Source organism: Thermobia domestica, chromosome 7 (assembly GCF_964235325.1).
Source record: "Thermobia domestica chromosome 7, izTheDome1.hap1.1, whole genome shotgun sequence".
NCBI lineage: Eukaryota > Metazoa > Arthropoda > Insecta > Zygentoma > Lepismatidae > Thermobia > Thermobia domestica.
The window spans coordinates 26757625-26777977 of record NC_137460.1 but is presented as its reverse complement, the minus strand read 5'-3'; the positions used below and the strand labels follow the sequence as shown (position 1 = coordinate 26777977).

Here is a 20353-nt window from a genome sequence, read left to right as displayed (position 1 = left end):
ATAAATCAATAAAATATCGAGATTTTCCTGAAAACATATAGGCTAACCCATTGATATCCACCCACATAAATTTTGGAAAGTCGGCGCCGTTGTCTCCAATCATTAATTAAATCGTATGATAAAACTTGATGATTTTTGAAAGTAGCGCTCTGGGCTCTCTTTAAACGCTGGTAGCAAATGAGAGGGCTGCAGTGTTGCCACGTCCTCCATCTTCTCATCTGTCACTTCTCCAGCTGTTGCCACGTCTCTAATAATGCTTAGTCACACTCCTTTAAACATGGCAGCGCACATGTCACAACCTTTGTTTTATGCGCCTGGCCAACACGGCAACGCACATGCCATGACCTACGTTTTATTCGCCTAGCCAACACGACAACGCATATGTCACCGTCTTCGTTTCATTTGAATAACCAACAGGGCAATGCACATGTCACAACATTCGTTTCATTCGCCTAGTCTACACGGCAACTCACATGTCATAGACAGTCTTCGTTTCATTTGCCTAGCGAACACGCCATCAAATTTGCCTCACGCTTTTTTTTTTTCTTTATTTAAATTGGATATGCAGATCCCACGTAAATGCACGCCCCTTAGCCTTCACTACACCAACAACACAGTATTGTTGGGAAACGAATTCGAGGTGTTCTATGTTCCCTGACATAACAACGTGCACGTCTTTACGTTCTATTCGAACAGCCTGCAAACTGGAATCTGGAAACGTTACTTTTTCAGAGCGTAGAGCGTGAAGCGATGAAATGTCCCATTTTAACCGCAACAGTTCCTTTCTTTTTTTTTGAATCGATGTCCCGTTTTTCTCTGATTCTGAAACGAGACACCTAAATGTCCCGTTTGGAAATAAAAATGAACGTAATGTCCCATAATCGTTATTCAAAATATAAATGATCAGTTACAGAAGGTGCACATTTACATATCACACAGTGAAACATAATCTTTCAGATCTTTTACACTGGAGTTCGAAACTTGTGCAGTGTGTTATCGAACCAAAAATATACGTGCAGTCGTACAAAAGAAGAATCTATTGGCAAAATGTTTTGACTTCATTTGCATTTTCCGAAGTATACGCAACAAAAAAAATGAAGTGTTAAAACAACACAAAATGACTACCACTTTAGCGTGTTACTTTTGTGTTAATTCAACAGCAAACGATATCGCCTTCCGAGTGTATCAGAAATAACTCGTACTGACTGTCAGTATTTGCATTAGTGTCTATTGTTTGTTGTAAGCATAGCTTTAAGGAGTATATTTGGCATTTATACCGAACAACGAATAACGTTTTATGTTTTCTGTAATCGGTCACAATAATAGTTTTGTAAACCTGTGAATGATCTGACAACAGTTACATTAGTAGCAGTTCTGCCATTTTCTGTTCTTACGTGCTAAGACATAAGAATAACAGATAAGGAAAACAGATGGCAGCACAGCTATTCATATAACTATTATTAAACAATTCACAGGTTCACAAAACTATTATTGTGACCGATTACAGAAAACATAGAACGTTATTCGTTACTTGGTATAAATGTCAAATATACTGAGTAAAGCTATGCTTATACCAAACAATAAACACTGATGCAAATACTGACAGCCAGTACGAGTTATTTCTGATACGCTCAGAAGGCGATATCGTTGCTGTTGATGCCAAAGAGAGGGCGTAACCCTCTAACGGCTGGGAGTAGGAACTTATTTTCTCTACAAGATAAAACTGAATTAATGAATAAAGATTTCAATAGGTTACCCATTCCCGCACCCTTTTAAAAAAATTACTGTTGAATTAACACACAAATAACACGCTAAAGTGGTAGTCATTTTGTGTTGTTTTAAAACTTCATTTTTTGCTGTGTAGCTTCATTTACAGAAATCAACTGTAGTTGTTTCTATTATGATTGATGCTTAAAATCATGAGAAGATTGAAATATTTAATTTTATTTACGGGTGAGTTATTTCTTTCTTACTGAGGGTGTTTACGTTAGATTATTAGATCTCAAATCATTGCCTGGAGAAACAGCTAAATTATTACTTCTTTATTAGTAGAATGTTAAAAATAAACTCTGGATATAAAAGAAACTTGTAGCCTAATGTCCAGATAACATAAAGTGTAACTTGTGCATATTGTACCTTAAAAACACTACAGCGCTCAGAGTGCCATCTGGAGATCAGAAATTTACCTCTTCCCCTTGACTCATGTGCGTCCCGTTTTTGCAAGTTAAAATTCTGGTCACCTTCGTAGGATGCCTTATCTATATATATAAAAGAGAACGCACAAATCCTTTGTTACCTCATCACGCTAATACGGCTGAACCAATTTCTTTATTTTTGGGGGGTTATTAGGATTTGGACCCTAGATGGTTTTTATCATATCACTTTAATTTTTAATTACCAGTGTCTTGAGATAATTGACCATTCAAGTGTCCATAACGTACAAATCCTTTGTTAGTTCATCATAGGTAAAAATAAACGTATTTATATGCAACCCGCATGACCGTGTAACTCGGCGGGTTAACATAAATGACAGGCGATATAATGTTAACATTTACTGCAATATACTATGGTTTTTATCATATCACTTGAAAGCGAAAACTTCCGGGGTGACCGCAGCGAAGCGGGGCGGGTTAACATAAATGACAGGCGATATAATGTTAACATTTACTGCAATCTTCTATGGTTTTTATCATATCACTTGAAAGCGAAAAAGTAAAAATTATCTAAGTAACAAAGTTTATTGCGTTCCGGGGTGACCGCAGCGAAGCGGGGTGAACGCTGCTAGTACAGTATATAACCCAAACGGCTCCACATTTTGAATTGAAAAGCTATTTCCAACAATGTATGTAATAGAATAGGCATATCACAATCCTTTCCTATTGACGCCGCAATTAATGAATTTTAAAGTAGAATTTTATACAGGACACAAATTTAAATATTACTGTTATTGATAAGATGCTTATTTTATTTATTAATTTATTGCTCTGTTGTATTGTTGCACAAATCTGTTAATAGTTTCAAAAATTATGAAAGGAAACATTGTTTCCAATTGTCATGTTGGTATTAAGATAAAAGTATATTTTATCGATTATGTACTAAAATAAAAATATATATATAAACATACAAACCAACTTTCAGACAAGTTGTTTTCCAAGAAAACTCGAACCCAAGTTCCGCATGAGCTCCTTATATACCAATGCGTCCATATTCTTACCTAACTGATACAACACAAACCAATCTCCAATCTGCAACTCACGCGCAACGGACTGGACATGATCAAAAGGAGACAATCTCGAACGAGCTCGCAGAAGCATTAATCTTACTTGCGGTACAAAAATAACAGCGCAACGATATAACAATGCGAGACCAGTGAGCACAGAGAGGGCAATGAACCAAAACCACAAAAATATATACATTTTTTCGTTCACAATGTTCAACGGAAGCACGCACAGTCCGTCAATACGCTCAATGGTACCAGAAGCTCCAAACCGACGGAAAACACATTTTGTCATCTTCGGAAACACTCGATCCATGGGATCAGTTCTGTCTTCCGGGTCTTGTCCCGAAAATTTGATCACATCAGTTCCGTATTTGGAAAATTCGCCATCAAGAAAAAGATCCATTAAATAAATCTGTCCGACAACATTCACAAAATTTAACACTTCACACACGAAGAATTTTATAGCGTACAAATTTTGAGTATGAAGATTCGACGTGAAATAGTTCACAAGTAACCTTTTCCGATCATTTCTGCATTGTTCATCTAGCACGGGGCAATTTAGATCCAACACTAAAGTCTTGATTCTTCCTCCTTCCCACGATTTCCACAAATAACGAGGAACGTAGAACAACATAGCTTGGAAAAACAACACAAAACACACCCACTGGTAATATTTATGGTATTGCGTTTCTTCACTCGAGTCCCCACTGTGAGGTGCAACTCCAGGATAAATTTGTTGATTTCTACTTGATCGTGGAAGCGTGTAGGTAGAGTGAATCCAACAATAGGTGTCCATAACTTTTTGTGGGACATGTTTTTCAACAAAGCAATCGATGGGATCTCCAATGTACTGTTTAGCAGTGACAAGAAGCGAGAATGCAATAAGCATTATTACTGTTAGTTTGTAGTGAAGACGAAATATACTGTTGTCGATGCATACTGATTCGATTTTCAGTAGCCCTTTGATGGATCCGAAGACTTCAAACATTGTTCGTATTGTCTTCGTAAGCTTCTGTTGTAGAATACAACATTCACTTAATTTAAACAATTTTTTTTATTGTATTACCTGTTTACGCGATGGACACCAAGTTTTTTGTATACAACTCCAGCCCGGCGGTAATACTACTGCACTCAATTCCAGTAGCTTAAACACTGCAATTATAACTTTTCTTCATTTTCTATTCTCAATGCCAAGTGAGCATGCGATTTGGCCGAAGGCAATTACATCTTGGTGTAATTCCGAGAATTGTCTAATATTACCAGAACTTGCATTACAACTATTATTAGATGTTGCTCATTTGCTTTTTCGATGTCGTTCCTTAGAAGGAAGTTAAATGTGAGTATTTCAACTTCCTTGATAATGTTTATATGAATAATAATTTCCTTTCTGATTACGTACAAGCTCCCTTACCACTGCTAATATTGTCGACTTTCATGTTTATATACTGACTGGTTTAACATAAATTGAGGCGATAAGAGTCATAAATTTATTGAATTCGAATTAAGTATGCATTCTTTTATGTTTTCCTGGTGTAGGTAAGTTGACTTAACAATGCGGAGTTCTTACGCCATCTTTGTTAAAATATATAAATGCAAGTGACCATGTTCGTGACCTCATATCTCTTGAACTACACGACCAATCTCGATAAAATTTTCAACATAGATGAGGTTAGGGCCTGGGATGTTTTTTTTTTAATCATTTCTCTTTGACGATGCAACGATGGGGAGGGGGAAAACTGGAAGATATATAAAACTAAATAAAACTTGATAACTCTTGAACCACGAGACCGATCTCGGTCAAATTTGCCACAAAGATGAGGTTCAGACCTGGGATACTTTTCATTGTTTCACATTGACTATACAATTTAGGGGTGGAGGAGGATGGGGAGATATAGAAAAATACATAAAAATGAATGTGGCTACCTTTGTGACTTAATAACTCTTCAACCATCCCACCGATCTCGATCAAAGTTTCAACAGATGAGGCTCAGACCTGGCAGTGTTTTTATCATTTCATTTTGACGGTACAACTTAGTGGTAGGGAAAATGTTTAAAAATGACCGAAATTGACCGATATTAGTGTCGAACCCATAGTTTTCGGAGTTGCTGAGATGAACAATGACACTTCTGATGCCGTTTAAATCCAAATTCAGCCCCACAAATTAGGGGAGGGGAGAAGGGCATATAAAAAAGATCGAAAATGAACGATATTAGTGTCGAATTATAGCTTTCGGGGTTGTTGAGGTGAACAATGACACTTCCAATGACGTTTAAATACAAATTCAGCCCACAATAGTAATATTTAATTTTTACTGTCATTTTTACCAAACACATGATTTAAGGAGTTGTGTATTTAAAGTTTTTATTTCAATCCAGCGAAAGCTAGTGTATATATAAACTTAATGCTATCTTTGTCTTCCCAAAAAAACAAATTTGATTTTTATATATAAACTTAATCCTAATGGTAAAAGACAAACATCTCAGTCTATCTGTCACGCTGATTCTAATAATAAAGTCACCTAATAGATGTCGCTACCTGCACTATCAGGTCTTAAAAAACTGTGCACAAGCAATTTGCCAATTTTAAACTATTTGTGATGGTTTAATTTTGTGTAGATTGTTCAGTTCGAATTGAATATTTAAAAATGCCGTTATTTCTTTATTACATTTTTAAGTGTTTACTGCAAGTGTTGAAATTTTTAAAAGTATCATATCCTGCGAGTTATACATACAAACACCACATGTATGTATATAGGGGTTGCATATCTCTCCGGCGTTTGTTTCATTGCCAAATGATAAAAAACGAAGGATAACCGTTTCTCCAGTCTAAGATGACTCTTTATTGTTTTGTGTGTTTTGCCCAATGAACACCATATATCACTAATATTATAATTAATTGTGTGTGCAATGTATTTGCTTATTACATACTGCATGCAAGAAGAAAGAAAACACTGAGCATACATGAATTATAAACTCCAACAAGAAGTAAGCGTAAATCTTGCAAACGGTACGAGATATTGAAAAAATAATAACCGAAAACAATCTCCCCTTTATGGTATCCCTTGCCGATTTTTATCAAGACGTCTTTCACTTGTGTTTGTAAAGTGACATCTATAAGTAATGATTTTCAGCTGACCAATTATCCCAATTCGTTCTTAACCCTTAGAATCCCGGAAAATAATACTGACAAACTGTCAAACATAGTCTTGGGGTCCATTGGACCCCACCGAGAGTCCTAGGGTTAATGTTGAAATATGTATGTATATTCGTCTTTTTTTTTTTTTTGCCGGAACATAATTTTCACCGTGAATACGTTAGCTATAAAAGATGGGAAACAAGTTGGCCAAGAATTACTCATTAAAGACACTATATTGGCATTCGCCTAGTGTGAATAAGGGAAGTTCTAAGCAAAAGTTAAAAAAAAAAAAAACACTGTGCACTTTCCGATTAGGAAGTGCACAGCCAAAATCGAATGTAGATTTCAAACAGGAAAGTCTAGCTTCATAATTTGGACATTCGGACTTCAATTCGTTTCTTTTTCTCTTTATTTATTTATTTATTTATTTATTTATATATTTGTGTGTATCTTGAATACATAAGAAAAACGAAACAACACATTCCTTTCTCGAAAAAACGAAAAAAAGAAAACAACTGAAAAGGATTTTCTTATTTCTACAATCTTGCTTGATAAAGTGAATATAAGGGTCCAATGTAGCTCAGTGGTAGAAAGCACTCTTTGTCAGTGCAGCTTATCTTGTATCTAGTCTTAGAAATGTGTTATTTAATTAATTTAGTCCATCGAATATTGCTTACATACATTCTCCAATTATTCTTATTCCTATTATTATTATTATTATTATTATTATTATTATTATTATTATTATTATTATTATTATTATTATTATTATTATGTATTCTCCTCATTGTATATATTCCGTATGTAGCTATACACCTTAGAATTTTCGTGTGTGTTAACCACGTATTCATTGTTATATACAGGCACGGATCCAAGGGGAGGGCACTATATGGCAATGTCGCAGATAAAGATTCTTAGAGAAAATCTACCAGTCTATCAAATACAGGACAATATTGTTTCTTTCCAGGTGGAAGCTAAAGTCGGTATACGTTGACAGTAGCACCGCTTATTGGCATAAGAATCGATGTAACGGCTCGATCGATTGTAGATCGATTGATGAAATTGCTAATGGTTCCAAGTTAATCTGCGACGTTACCATATAGTGAAATTTTGATTTCCTATAGCGGCTGAAGGAGGTCTTGGAGAATATTGCATTTTATAGGATTTTCACTTTATTTTGATCTAAAAAAAATAACTCTCTGTTGTTTGTGGGATCCATTTTTAGAACACCCGATACGTATAGCGTTTTGGCGATTCGTCAAAATTTTATGGAATTATTAGCTAAATAATCTTTAATCTATTTGACGAATGTTTGTGCAACTGGCGCGAAATCAACGTGTAAAATAAAATTTGAAAAAAACACATTATAACTAATGATATTATAATTGTTAAAAAATAAGAACAATTGTAAATTGCCCAACACTATATTTACTGTACTACTCTCATATCATTCGTGCATGACTATTAAAAGTTGCACGTGACTCAGTGGTAGAGTGCTGATATCTGGTGTGAGAAGTCTCTAGTTCGATCTCATGCCATATGAGTTTATGGTGTATAACGTCAAGTGTGGGTTTTCTCAAGGTTCTCCCGTTTCTTTGTATATGTACATTCTACTATCATTCACCTTCATCAAATATCTGCCTCTTTTAGCCCAAAGAGCATAAATCGTGGGACGTAAAGGTACGAGATTTCAATCCATTTTGCGGTCAAAGAAAGCTTGAAAAAAGTAAAATGAAATCTTTAAGTTTTACGTCCTACGATTATGTCGGCTAGGCTAAAGGTGAGTGTGATGATGAGAAATGAATGAAAATGGTGAAGTGAAAAAAGTGGGAGGAAAAGGGAGAAGCCCGAAAACACTCGTGCACACGGTGTTTGTCCACCACAAAGCTCACTGCCGCGATCTGGAATTGAACCAAGGATCCCATGCACCAGAGGTAAACGCTTTATCACTGAGCCACCGCAGTCCGAAAAAGAAAGCTTGAAGGAGACTCTTAAACAAGATAATTGGAGGAAAATGACGTCACCAAAAGCTTCAAAATTACTTGAATTCAAGAGTTTCGAGTAATAACTTTCATATCATTTTTCAAAATGAGCTCTCAACCACCAATCAGCTTCAAATATTACCATAAAAGAACAACATGATGAGTTGAGGGAGATTACTTGAAATGTCTGAAAATAATTTCTGGTTCTTTCTTCATGAGCATAAGTACCCTCGTCTGAGAACAGCATCTTTTTTTCTCTGACGGCATTCACTGCATCAATGCATCTTTCTGAAGAAGTCTTCTCTCAAATCGAAATGCATTGATCTATAAACTTTTTTTAAAAAAAAAAATCCTACCTTCGTTTGTGCTTGACCAACTACGAGTCATTTTTTACCCAACTCTCTCACAAAAAACCTCAATAACACATCTAAAGAAAGATTAGTAACAAAATGCATATTTTTACTATATATTTTTCTGTATTTTTTAAAAAAATATATTTTTATGTACGTATTTTGATAATATAAACTAATATTAGGATGCAGTATTAGCAAACGGCCTGTGGTAGAGCACCAAAGATGTTTATTATAGTAGTACGAAGTAAATCACTGAATTAAAAGTTCTCCAATCTCAATTGTCTTTGTATTCCTTTTATTATTATTACTTAACATTGATACATGTACAAAAAAATAATAACATTCATTTAAAAACAGTGAAATCAATGTAAATGGGCTATCCATGAGATGCACAGAAAATGTTCGCTTTGTGCTCAAGTAACACATTACTACACTCGACTCCAAAGCCAAGACAAATTAAGCACCGGTCTTAAATTTCAATAACCATACACATTATTACTGTAAATAATAATTAATAGTAACTTATTTTACGTAAGTATTCAAAACTTAAAGCTTATTATTACTAGGATATCGTTTAATGTATATACAAATAACGCTTATGAAACAAACTAACAAGTTTTACACAACAATAACATACTATTTGAAACATAGAAATTACGTGGTCGAAACCTATAGACTAGTATTAAGTAGCCAATCGCGTAGGTGGCAGCACATATTCAATTTTTCTTTGGATAGACCAGGGGCGGATCCAGGGGGCGATCGGGGCGATCGCCCTCCCCAAGAAGAGTAAAACTTTCTGATTTTATATATATATAAATGAAACCCATTCCAAAGTTTGGAGCCCTTAAAAGTAACAGTATGACAACCCACCGCCCCCCCCCCAGAGGTCGGTCCTGGATCCGCCCCTGGTATTGACAAGCTACAACATTGTCGATAATTCAGTTAAAATCAAGAGATGGATGTTGGACAGGGGCGTACCCACGAGGGGGTCCATTGGGCCCGAAATTCTCAAAAAAAAAAAAAAAAAACTTCTGAACTCAACACACATTCTCAATAAAACTATATTTGTGTGATAAGGCAATGATTGATGTAGCATGAAAATTTGATCTTATACTTTATCTGTACCTCTTTGGCTTATATGGGCTGCGGTGGCTCAGTGGTAGAGTGTTCACCTCTGGTGCATGGGGTCCCTGGTTTGATCCTAGCAACGCGTCAAGTGAACTTTGTGGTGGACAAACACCGTGTTCATGGCTTTTCTCGGTGTTCTTCCGTTTCCTCCCACTTTCTTCATTCCACCATTTCCTTGTCTTCTTTAGCCTAGCCGGCATAAACGTGAGACGTAAAACTGAAAAATTTCGTTTCTTTCTCTGATAAAAGTAATCTGGATCTATCATTTTTTCTGGAAATATAAGTGCAATTATTTAACAATTTACTTATCGTATTTTCGGGTACAGAATAATACCCGTTTAATACTACCTAGACGTAGTAACTTATAGTATTGGACCCCCTTCCCCCTCCCCGAAAAAAAAAGCTTTACCCCTCTCAACTTGGAACTTCGTCCAAACACAAATTGAATCAATGTTCAAGAAGTGCACGGTCTATCATCTGATTTTTTTGTTTCATTCAACGCTGAAAGCTATTAAATATGCTATATTAGTTTCTCATCCCATTATTTTATGAAAGGGGAATATTATTTTTTTCTCTCTTTGAAATGATAGATTGATTAGTTGAATTGGAATTTAAAAAGTCTCAACACTCAGGCTACATGCGACATGAATCTACAGCTTAAGAGCCTGATATACTAAAGATAACACAAAACTTACAATTTTTTTTCTTTTGCTTGTTTTTCATAAGTGAAAGGAGATAATGAATTGCAACTTAACACAATCATAGATAATGTTATTCTACAATGTAAATTTTGCATTATTTTTAGTATGACAGGCTCTTAACGTAGACATGGCTCCCCCTCACTGGGAATCGAACGAGTGAGCCACAAGCGAGCTCTTTGAAATGATCGAGAATTTTTCGTTTAATTGTTTATTAGTCATTTTTCAAATCAAAGAAAATGATTATGTATTTGCAAATTAAGTATTATTTCTTAAATGCTTAAATTATATTACAGAGTGTAATTTTCACGAAAGTAAGGGGCACTTAAATACGTTTGCAGAAGAAACAGTAAAAGCAAATCGTCCAAAAAATTCTAGTCTATTTCAAAGAAAGTTTACAATGGCGGATCTAGCCCGGGGCCGAAGGAGCCTAGCCCCCTCCCAGTTTTTTTCAATAACAAAAATAATTAAAGTTATTTTTTATATGAAATATTTTTGAAAGTTTATATTATTTATATAGTAAACTCACGATATACCTATCATACCTATATTCCTATCTATGTACTGGCTGGCCCCTGCAATTTTTATCCTCTAGACCCGCCACTAAAAGTATAAAAATGAAATCTTTAAGTTTTACGTTCCACGGTTAATGCCGACTAGACTAAAAGAGACGGTGATGATGTGAAATGAATAAAAGGGTGGAATGAAGAAAGTGGGAGGAAACGGGAGAACCCCGAGAAAACCCACGCACACGGTGTTTGTCCACCACAAAACTCACTTGGCGCGAGCTGGGATCGAAGCAAAGACCTCATGCACAAGAGGTGAACACTCTACCTCTAAGCCACCAAGGCCTCACACTGAAAGTATACTTTCCCATATATATAACAGTGGGGGTAAGAAACCAATATGGCACAAGTATTTCAACAACTTTCGTTATTGTGGAAGCATATTGTATAGATGTGCTTAAACCAATGATCCAAATAGCTTTTTTAAAAAAGTGCAAGGATTGTCCTCTGGTTATTGATTTGCCTTTGTACTATGTCTCAACGTCCATCTCCTTAATTTCACTGCAAATTATAATTTATTTAGCTTTTTTGAGAATGACGACAATGCTCGTACAATAAATTTGCAATTGGCATACGGTACCTTTAAAATCATCTTAAATTAAATAAATCCATAACATGAAGAAACACTAACAAAATTATCGCTCTATAAGAAACACAATAATAATCATAATAATAATTAATAGTACTTGTTTATTCAAATACAGCTCTGGTTGTTCTCACAACTTCGGGTCAACATTTCCAACTCTTGAACTCAATGGAAGATCAAACCCCGGGTCGCCAATACCGAAATTGTTTATGCTTGCAATTCGGTTACGAGATCTCTAAATATATATTAGACCTACTAACTACGTATATTTGATTACTTTGAAGGTATTTTTACCCTAAAAATTCCTAAATTAATATAACTACTTTTCATAATATCACTATATTGATGATGCCTCAAATAACATAAAATAATTGGTATATAAAATTTTAGAACTTGAGCTGCCATTGAAATGAAAATTCCAGGTCTCTCATTTTTATATTATTTTAGATTTAACAAATTATAAGGTCGCGTTATAGTAGACTCCTATTGAACCGAGCAGATGGTCCTGTTCGCTACATCCCCGCACAGCAGTAAGGCTACATAAGACGTGGACCTACCAGCTTAACATGGAACCCAAACCACAAGAGCTCCCAGCGGGAATCAAACCGAAAGCTCCCGCGCCGATAGATGGCTCTGGTTCGATCTTTCGTGGGGCAGGAAATATTTCTCTTTCTAGCCTCGTTCCTAAAGAGCCTCAGAGGCTCGCAAAGCCTCTATGAAGTGGATACCTGCGGAAAGTTGCGGCTGAATACGATATCTTTATACATACTGAATTTTACCTCGATCAGGGTACCCTGCTTTTATAGATTAAAAATTGAACGTATTCTTGGTTCTGGTCTGCTTCCTTCCCCCTCTTCATTCTGAACGTTCTTACTTTGAGAATTACTATAGCCCAATTGCTTTAATAAATTTTATCATTCACAAGTCACCATTGCTCTACCGGCATGACCATATTGACCAAATTACTATAGCTATATTGATATTAAGTTCTTTCTGTGAACTATACGTTATTAATAGCCGTTGTCAGGTTATAATAAAATCTGTGTTTGACAGAACATATTGATCAGCAGAAAATCTGTCATTAGCTTAAAAAAAAAAGTCATGAGTTTAAGATACTATTAATTTTATCTGTACTAATCGGAAACATGGGTACAAAGGAAACAAAATATGATACTGTTTGATTCCGTTTTTAAAAAATCATTTTATAAGGGTTTTACTTATTGGTCTATTCTAACAGATATCTATCCTTTGTTTCACCTATTGAAATGATACATTTTGTTGAGATACTTCATTTCTTGTCACGTTGGACATTTTTATTTTATTTTTTTATCAAAATAGTTGAGACTAGTGCATCAGAAGTAAAGCTAGAGCAAGGTTAATTTTCTAATTTCTAAACACAACTATTTGAGTAAGAATAATTATCTTTTTTATCATTGTCAGAAAGACTTTGAGCCAAATCATGAACAAGCTCTTTGTATATTATAGGATCCATATTCTTACCTAACTGGTACAAGAGAAACCAATCGCCAATCTGAAACTTTCTAGAGACAGTTTCAATCTGAGTTAGAGTTGAAAACCTAGATCGTGCCCGTAGAAGAACTAATCTTACATGGGGAACCACCACTACAACACAACGATACACTAGTCCTAGTCCAGTGAGCACAGATAGAATAATGAACCAAAACCACAAGAAAATGTACAGTTTTTCGTTCACTATGTTCAGTGGAAGAACACATAGTCCATCCACTTTCTCAACAGTGCCTGAAGGACCAAATCGACGGAATATGCATTTGGTAAGTTTTGGAAATATTCGATCCATGGGGTCACTTCTCTCTTCCGGATCCAGATCTGAGAATTTGATTACTTCAGTTCCGTAATGGGAAAATTCACCATCGAGAAATCGATCCATTAAATAAATCTGACCAACAACATTCACAAAATTTAACACTTCACACACGAAGAATTTTATAGCATACATGTTCTGAGAATGAAGATTGGATATGAAATATTTCACAAGTAACTCCTTGCGGTCTTTTCTGCAATCATCGTCTACGACGGGACAATTTAGATCCAGCACTAGAGTCTTAAGTCTACCACCTTCCCAGGATTTCCACAAATAACGAGGAACATAGAACAACATAGCTTGGAAAAACAACACAAAACACACCCACTGGTAATATTTATGGTATTGCGTTCCTTCAGTAGAGTCCCCACTGTGAGGTGCAACTCCAGAATAAATTTGTTGCTTTCGATTTGATCGTGGAAGCGTGTAGGTAGAGTGAATCCAGCAATATGTGTCCATCACATTTTGTGGTATTCTATCATTGTGGCAGTCGATGGGGTCTCCAATGTACTGTTTAGCAGTTACAAGCAACGAGAAGGCGACCAGTATGATGACCGTCAGTTTGTAGTGAAGACGAAATATGTTGTTGTCGATGCATACTGACTCGAGTTTCAGTAGCCCTTTGATCGAGCCAAAAACATCAAACATAGTTCAACGTCTTGTCTTTAACAGGATACAGTCACAGAATAGAATATATACACTTCGTAATTATAGTCGTATATAATGTGCTTCGATACCAATTGTTCTTCTTGCTTCTGGAATGGTGTATTAATTGTCGCGTTTTGCATAGATCAAGAAAATGGTGCTGTTGAACTTACTTGCCCACTCACGAATGACGTTCTATTGTAACTGCTTTTCCCTGTGCAAGTAAAATTATACAACTAACCATATCAGGAAAACGGAAACCAATGTGGTTCTGCTTCCTCCATGAGGTTTCAAAATTGTTTTACGTGCAACAGACAAGAAGAAATTAATTCGTAGAAGGAAAACCCGTGCCTATCGTTGTTTCAGAAAGGAAGTAACAAGAGGGGAAAAAATTAGATTATTTGGTTTCCTTTAAGCATCTGTGTAATTATAACAATTATGTGATGTAGCAGCGACTAATGTTTTAGGCTGCTTAATTCTGTAATCAGTACCGTTAGGAACTTTACGTGCTGCATATTATTATTATTATTATTATTATTATTATTATTATTATTATTATTATTATTATTATTATTATTATTATTATTATTATTATTAGGGACTGAAAGAATAATAGGGTTTATGATCTTGAAGCTTTGCTGGCGTCTACTATTAATCCAATGTTCTCAGGATTGCTGCCAGAGTGAGTGTTGCTGTGCTGAGCTTTCGTTACCATACAGCAGCAACGCTGTATGGTAACGAAAGCTCAGCACAGCAACACTCACTCTGGCAGCAATCCTGAGAACATTGGATTAATAATAGGATTTATTTTCAAACAATGGCCTAAGTTTAAAAAAGCTACTTTATTTATATTTATACAAGATGCTTGCTGGACCAAGATTAGAGTTTGGTGTAGTTATTTGAAATAGTATAGGTATAACATTAATTAACTAACTAACTGTATGGCCTATGGAACCAGAATTCACACTGAAAACCCTTGTACTTGAAACCTCCATTAAGCTATTCCTTTAAAAAAAAAAAAAAAAAAAAAAAAAGTTAACCAAATGTCCCCCATAATATGAGATATAATCATGGATATTGTCATAGATTTAGATATACACGTTTGTAGAAAATACAAACCATTAGATTTCCAATAAAATTTAAACAAACTTATTAATTGAAACCGATACTAACTAACTTACTAACTCTATGGCCTGTGGAACCCGGAGGTTCAATGCCGCGTTCACAAAAGCTCTCCACTGACTTCTATCCTTAGCTAACTGCATGCAGTTTCCACTTTGTATTCCAATCTCTGCGAGATCCATCTTAATATTGTCCTCCCATCTGCGCCTAGGTCTTCCTAATGGTCGTTTTCCGATTGGTCTCCCAGTCAAGACTTTGAAGGCGTTTCTACTTTCTTCCATTCTAGCTACATGACCCGCCCACCTAAGCCTCCTAGACTTGACGACCCTAACAATGTTGGTAAACCATGTAAATTATGTAGTTCCTCGTTATGAAGTTTCCGCCATTCCCCATTCCTGTTCCTCTTGGGTCCGAATATTCGTCTCAGGATCTTGTTCTCAAATACTTTCAGTCTATGTTCTTCCCTCAGAGTAAGTGACCATGTTTCGCAACCATACAGAACAACAGGCATGATTATCGTTTTGTATATTTTAAGATTCAAATTCCTCGACAAAATTCGCGACGACAAGAGATTTTGAACCGAATAGTAACTGAATTCCCTGCTTTTAGTCGACATTTAATCTCGACATAGATATAACATTGGAAAACAAAATTGAGTCGGTTCAAAAATGTTTTATTAGGGTATTTTACCATAAAATGGATAAAGAGTACTACTCACGTAATTATGGATACTGGAATCAATTTTGGGGATTGCAGGCATTAAGTGACAAGAGAAAATTTATTGAAAGAGAGTTTATTCAGAAAATACTAGACAATCAATATCAGAGTTGTGACAGTTGCATCATTACCATTTTTATTTAATTTTTAAATAAATCTTTTAAACTCAATTTTGCGTATAATTATGGACATTAGTGAATATAATTTTTATTTTCATTTTTGTTTGTTTAAAAAAAGGCAAAGGACATTCTCTTTATTTTCCCTTACTATCCGAGAGGTAAGATGTTTTATTTTTTTTTCTGTATACCTGTCCGTGCGGCGAGGACAGTTGGAAGACCCTTCCATTGTCTCTCAATACCACTGCCTAAGCCACACACGTAGAAAACCACACACAACAGAGTACCCGGCGTGAACTCAAGAAAGAAGAACAAAACAGCTTTTAGCATCTTTTTGTGAAATTGAGAAAAATAATAAAGTCCTAACACGTTGAATAGAATCCAAGTAGAAAAATAATCTCTGCGAATTTGTCAAAATCACAGCATAGACCATATGTCGCCACTCAGAACCAAGATAAAATTTTAACATAGAACTGTGAAATGGTCCAAAACCATGCACGAGACGACTAGGAGCCAAATCAACTCTCATAAAAATTTTCGATATAACATGTGAAATTTGAAGGAAGCACGTACGTTAGAGAAACGACGCCAGAACACCGTAACTAGGCGGAGACCAAGAGAATCAAAATTTAGGACACCAAAATAACTTAACGAATAAGAGAGCAGAGACGAAATCGAAGACACCGTTAGAGGCGTATCCAAAAAGTTCGGCAGGCTAAAAATTCAAAACTCCAAGTCAGTCGTAAAATAATTCTTCACCGGGAAACAGCGTACCACCGCAACACAAAAACATACCCGGAACTTACACACACACTACATTCATAATCAAAAGTTAAGTTCACAATAACAATGTGCGGCTAAACTTACCGAAGCCGAGTGTACGAAATTACAATCTTTCCTTAGCATAGTAACCTACACATTGATCTTCTTCAAAATATATTTATATATATATAAACATATATATATAAACTTTGTAACGCTGCTAATATATATATATATATATATATATATATATATATATATATATATATAGATCGCGAAACGCCTACAAACATTGTTTTTTGAGTGACAGAGTTTCGTACTTATAAACGTAATCACGAGCTATTACAGACAATTAGAATAACCTACATACGCACCGAAAGCACTTGAACTAGTTTTAATCATACCTAATCAGTTTTTGAAGTATTATACACAATGCTTAAAAACAATAAACACTGTTTATCCGTGTAACACTACACTTTTAACACCGAGAGTGATGTTGGTGCAGTGTGACGTCTGAAAGTGCTTTTAGTGAGAGTGCATCCTATCAGAAATGGACCAACAGAAGCCCCACCTTGATGGATCAGGAGACGCCCAAGAGCGACGCCCCTTCCAGTTTGAGAGGAGGACGCAGCGGGAATCGAAGAGAGGAACTCCGAATCCAGGACACTTCGCACGAAAGAAGGAAGCCAGTAAACGCAGGGACATCTGTATGTGTGTGCTGAGCTTAGTGGTGAGCTTGGTGGTGAGAGCAGTGTGTACGACGAAAGGTAGGACCCATCCAAATTATTTTTTGTTGATTCCAAAAGGGAAATTTTCGTCATTGAATAAAATGCAAGACGTTCGCGATATAAAGTCGGAACTATTTGAAAACTGTTAATGTATTTACACCGCGTGGAGAAAAGATTTTCCAACTCGAACTGTAATTGCTAAACAATTAGAACTCTTTTTTTTCTTTCTTTTTGAGCAAGGCTTATTAAAAATAGAGATACTTTTTAAAATGATACTTCTATATATATATATATTCTGTGACTTTAGTGAATATGTCGTTGTTTTTATTAAGGAGATAGTAGTTTAGGCCAGTACTCTATTGGTCACTTAGATTTTTTTTTAATAATATATCAAGAAAGTTAATGTAAACGTAGATTAAATATCAAGTTGTAGACCTTTAACGACTTGAACTATGAAATTGGTCATGAAAGAAGTATTTCCTTTAACATATGGAAATTTGTATGAAGTAAAAATGCATCATCTGCGCTATGTACATGTAATATGAGAACTTTAAGATAATTTTGAACAAGACATAATAGATATTCCTAGAAAATATATTCAAGACATTGCTTCAATTGTCCAAAGATTATAGTGGTTGTAAAGTAATGTTGCATAGAAGTGAACGTACTAAATGAGTCTATTTCGATCTATATACTAGTAAAACTCTAATAAATAATATTGTAATGAGTCATCAAATGTATGTTACGTAAGAGAGCTAAAGGATTAATTAGTAACTATGATGTATATGCGACTAGTCTCGCAATTAATCATTTTCTTGGTTGGAGATACGTAATCCATAAATAAAGCGGAACCGACATTAGTACAGTCAGGTAGAATACAGATGAAAAATACGAAGTAGGCTAAGTAAAGCCGCAATTATTACGTCAGTCTGATCCTCTAACAATCGAGCGATCAGACGTTTATGCGCATAAACTAGACGAACAAACTAGAGAAATACCATGAAAATGTCCGGCCGTATACCAATCCTATTAATGATGAAGAGAAAATCACGAAAAACTCAATATATTCAGATTAAAGAAATCTCGAGAGACGTCTTGACATTTATTATTTATATTCATGTGTTATTTGATTTTTATGTGTGTATGCATGTATTTACTTATGATTTTATATATCTATATCTATATATGTTTGTGTCTATTAATCTTCTACTTGTGTTAATATGAATATATATATGTAGCCTTTATGCATAACGAAATGGTAATGCTACGCTCATTGATTTTATGTATTTGATGGTGTATGCTTGTTAGGTAAATGTCGAATTGCATATTTAGTGCACTTATTCTCATTCTCAGTTATTAATTTAAATAATTAGAAATGGTTAGCAGTCAGGCAGTAGGTTTACTTTACTCCTTTAAATCATTCTATGTTTCTTTCATACTTCCCACAAATCTCAACTCAAAGTCATGACTTGTTTCTCAATTTATTTTATTTTAGTTCAAGTTACTTCAACTCATTTCCACTTACTTCAACTAGTTTAACTCATTTTAAATCATTTCAATACTTAGTTTTCACCCGAATAAAATATAGGTTATTATATTCAAAATTCCGTCTAGCTATGTAATATCTTAATCTCGTAAATATTAAAAAGGTTATAGTCAAAACATATCAGCTGATCAACGTAAACTATATACTTAGCATATGATGTCAAATAATTAGGGATTTTTCAAATGCAAAATTGTAATTTAACCAGTTTGGTATGATATCTATGTAAATCAGGAAAGCTCTATATAGAATGTAAACAATGTAAGATTGCATCTAGCACTGGTTATAAACATCAATTCCACAGTTTGTTTATTTGTGTCAGGTTAATGATAACAATTCTTTCACTACATAGTTCAAGAAAGAAAGCCCCGAGGTAATTTACTTAAATTGATTTCTTTTTGTGTTAAGGCCTTATGCCTTATTCTGAACATTTGTTGTTAGAAAACCCAAAAGTCAATGTTAACTTTCGGCCTGCTTAATTTTTTTTTTTTTAGAAAACATTTTCTTGTTGTTGTTTTCATTTGCTCATTAAAACTTTTATTACATTGTTAATCAAATTCATAAGCTTTTTCTTTCATAAACAAGTTGTATCCCAAACCTCAAGCATATCATTGGTTTCCAAAGGATCTGTTAGGCAAATTAGGCAATATTAGCATTTCTCGACTATAGTGGGGATTAGACTGATTTTCAGAATTTTCAACTAAATTCTAAATTCTAGATTATTCGTTTATTTTCTGGTATTATTCTTATTACTACCATTATTATTCAGTCCACTTGGAAAGTGAAAGTCAGTCTAGTTCGTCCACTCAAACCAAACATTAGAGCAAAATTCTCTTTCAGCGTTGCAGCATGTGAATTCAGGATACGTATGCGAATAATATCAAGTTTCATTTGCTTACACGGTTTTAGAGGGATCTTGTTTCCCTAAAGCCCTGGGACACCGCGGGGAGATAGGATTTCTTAACCGTGAGATCAATCCTTATCGAGTCACAAACCATTTTAGTTCGAGGAACGGAGACTTTAACGGTGGTGCAGAGGGAATAAATAGTGACAGACGGAATATGAACCCAAAACCCGCCATCTCATTTTTTTCTTTTTATTATTACAAAACCTGGCGCTACAAGCGACCACCACCGGGATCTTTCTCTTTTCATTTTTCAAATTTTACAGAGTGAATATAGGTATAAGGGTACCAATGTATAACACGA

The 20353-nt window shown here is 35.1% G+C and overlaps 2 protein-coding genes across 2 annotated transcripts; both read right to left on the bottom strand.

Moving 5' to 3' along the window:
* Positions 1-2988: 2988 nt before the first annotated feature.
* Positions 2989-4323, bottom strand: LOC145688838 (innexin inx2-like). The gene has a single exon (XM_081763007.1). It carries the CDS (start codon positions 4206-4208, stop codon positions 3135-3137), a length of 1074 nt encoding a protein of 357 aa, XP_081619133.1. The 5' UTR covers positions 4209-4323; the 3' UTR covers positions 2989-3134.
* Positions 4324-8980: 4657 nt separating this feature from the next.
* Positions 8981-14330, bottom strand: LOC145689931 (innexin inx2-like). Its single transcript, XM_081764286.1, has one exon. It carries the CDS (start codon positions 14158-14160, stop codon positions 13060-13062), a length of 1101 nt encoding a protein of 366 aa, XP_081620412.1. The 5' UTR covers positions 14161-14330; the 3' UTR covers positions 8981-13059.
* Positions 14331-20353: the final 6023 nt, after the last annotated feature.

Bases quoted from the DNA above. Each gene is read 5' to 3' on its own strand.
- LOC145688838 (XM_081763007.1), bottom strand. From the start codon at position 4,208: ATGTTTGAAGTCTTCGGATCCATCAAAGGGCTACTGAAAATCGAATCA.
- LOC145689931 (XM_081764286.1), bottom strand. From the start codon at position 14,160: ATGTTTGATGTTTTTGGCTCGATCAAAGGGCTACTGAAACTCGAGTCA.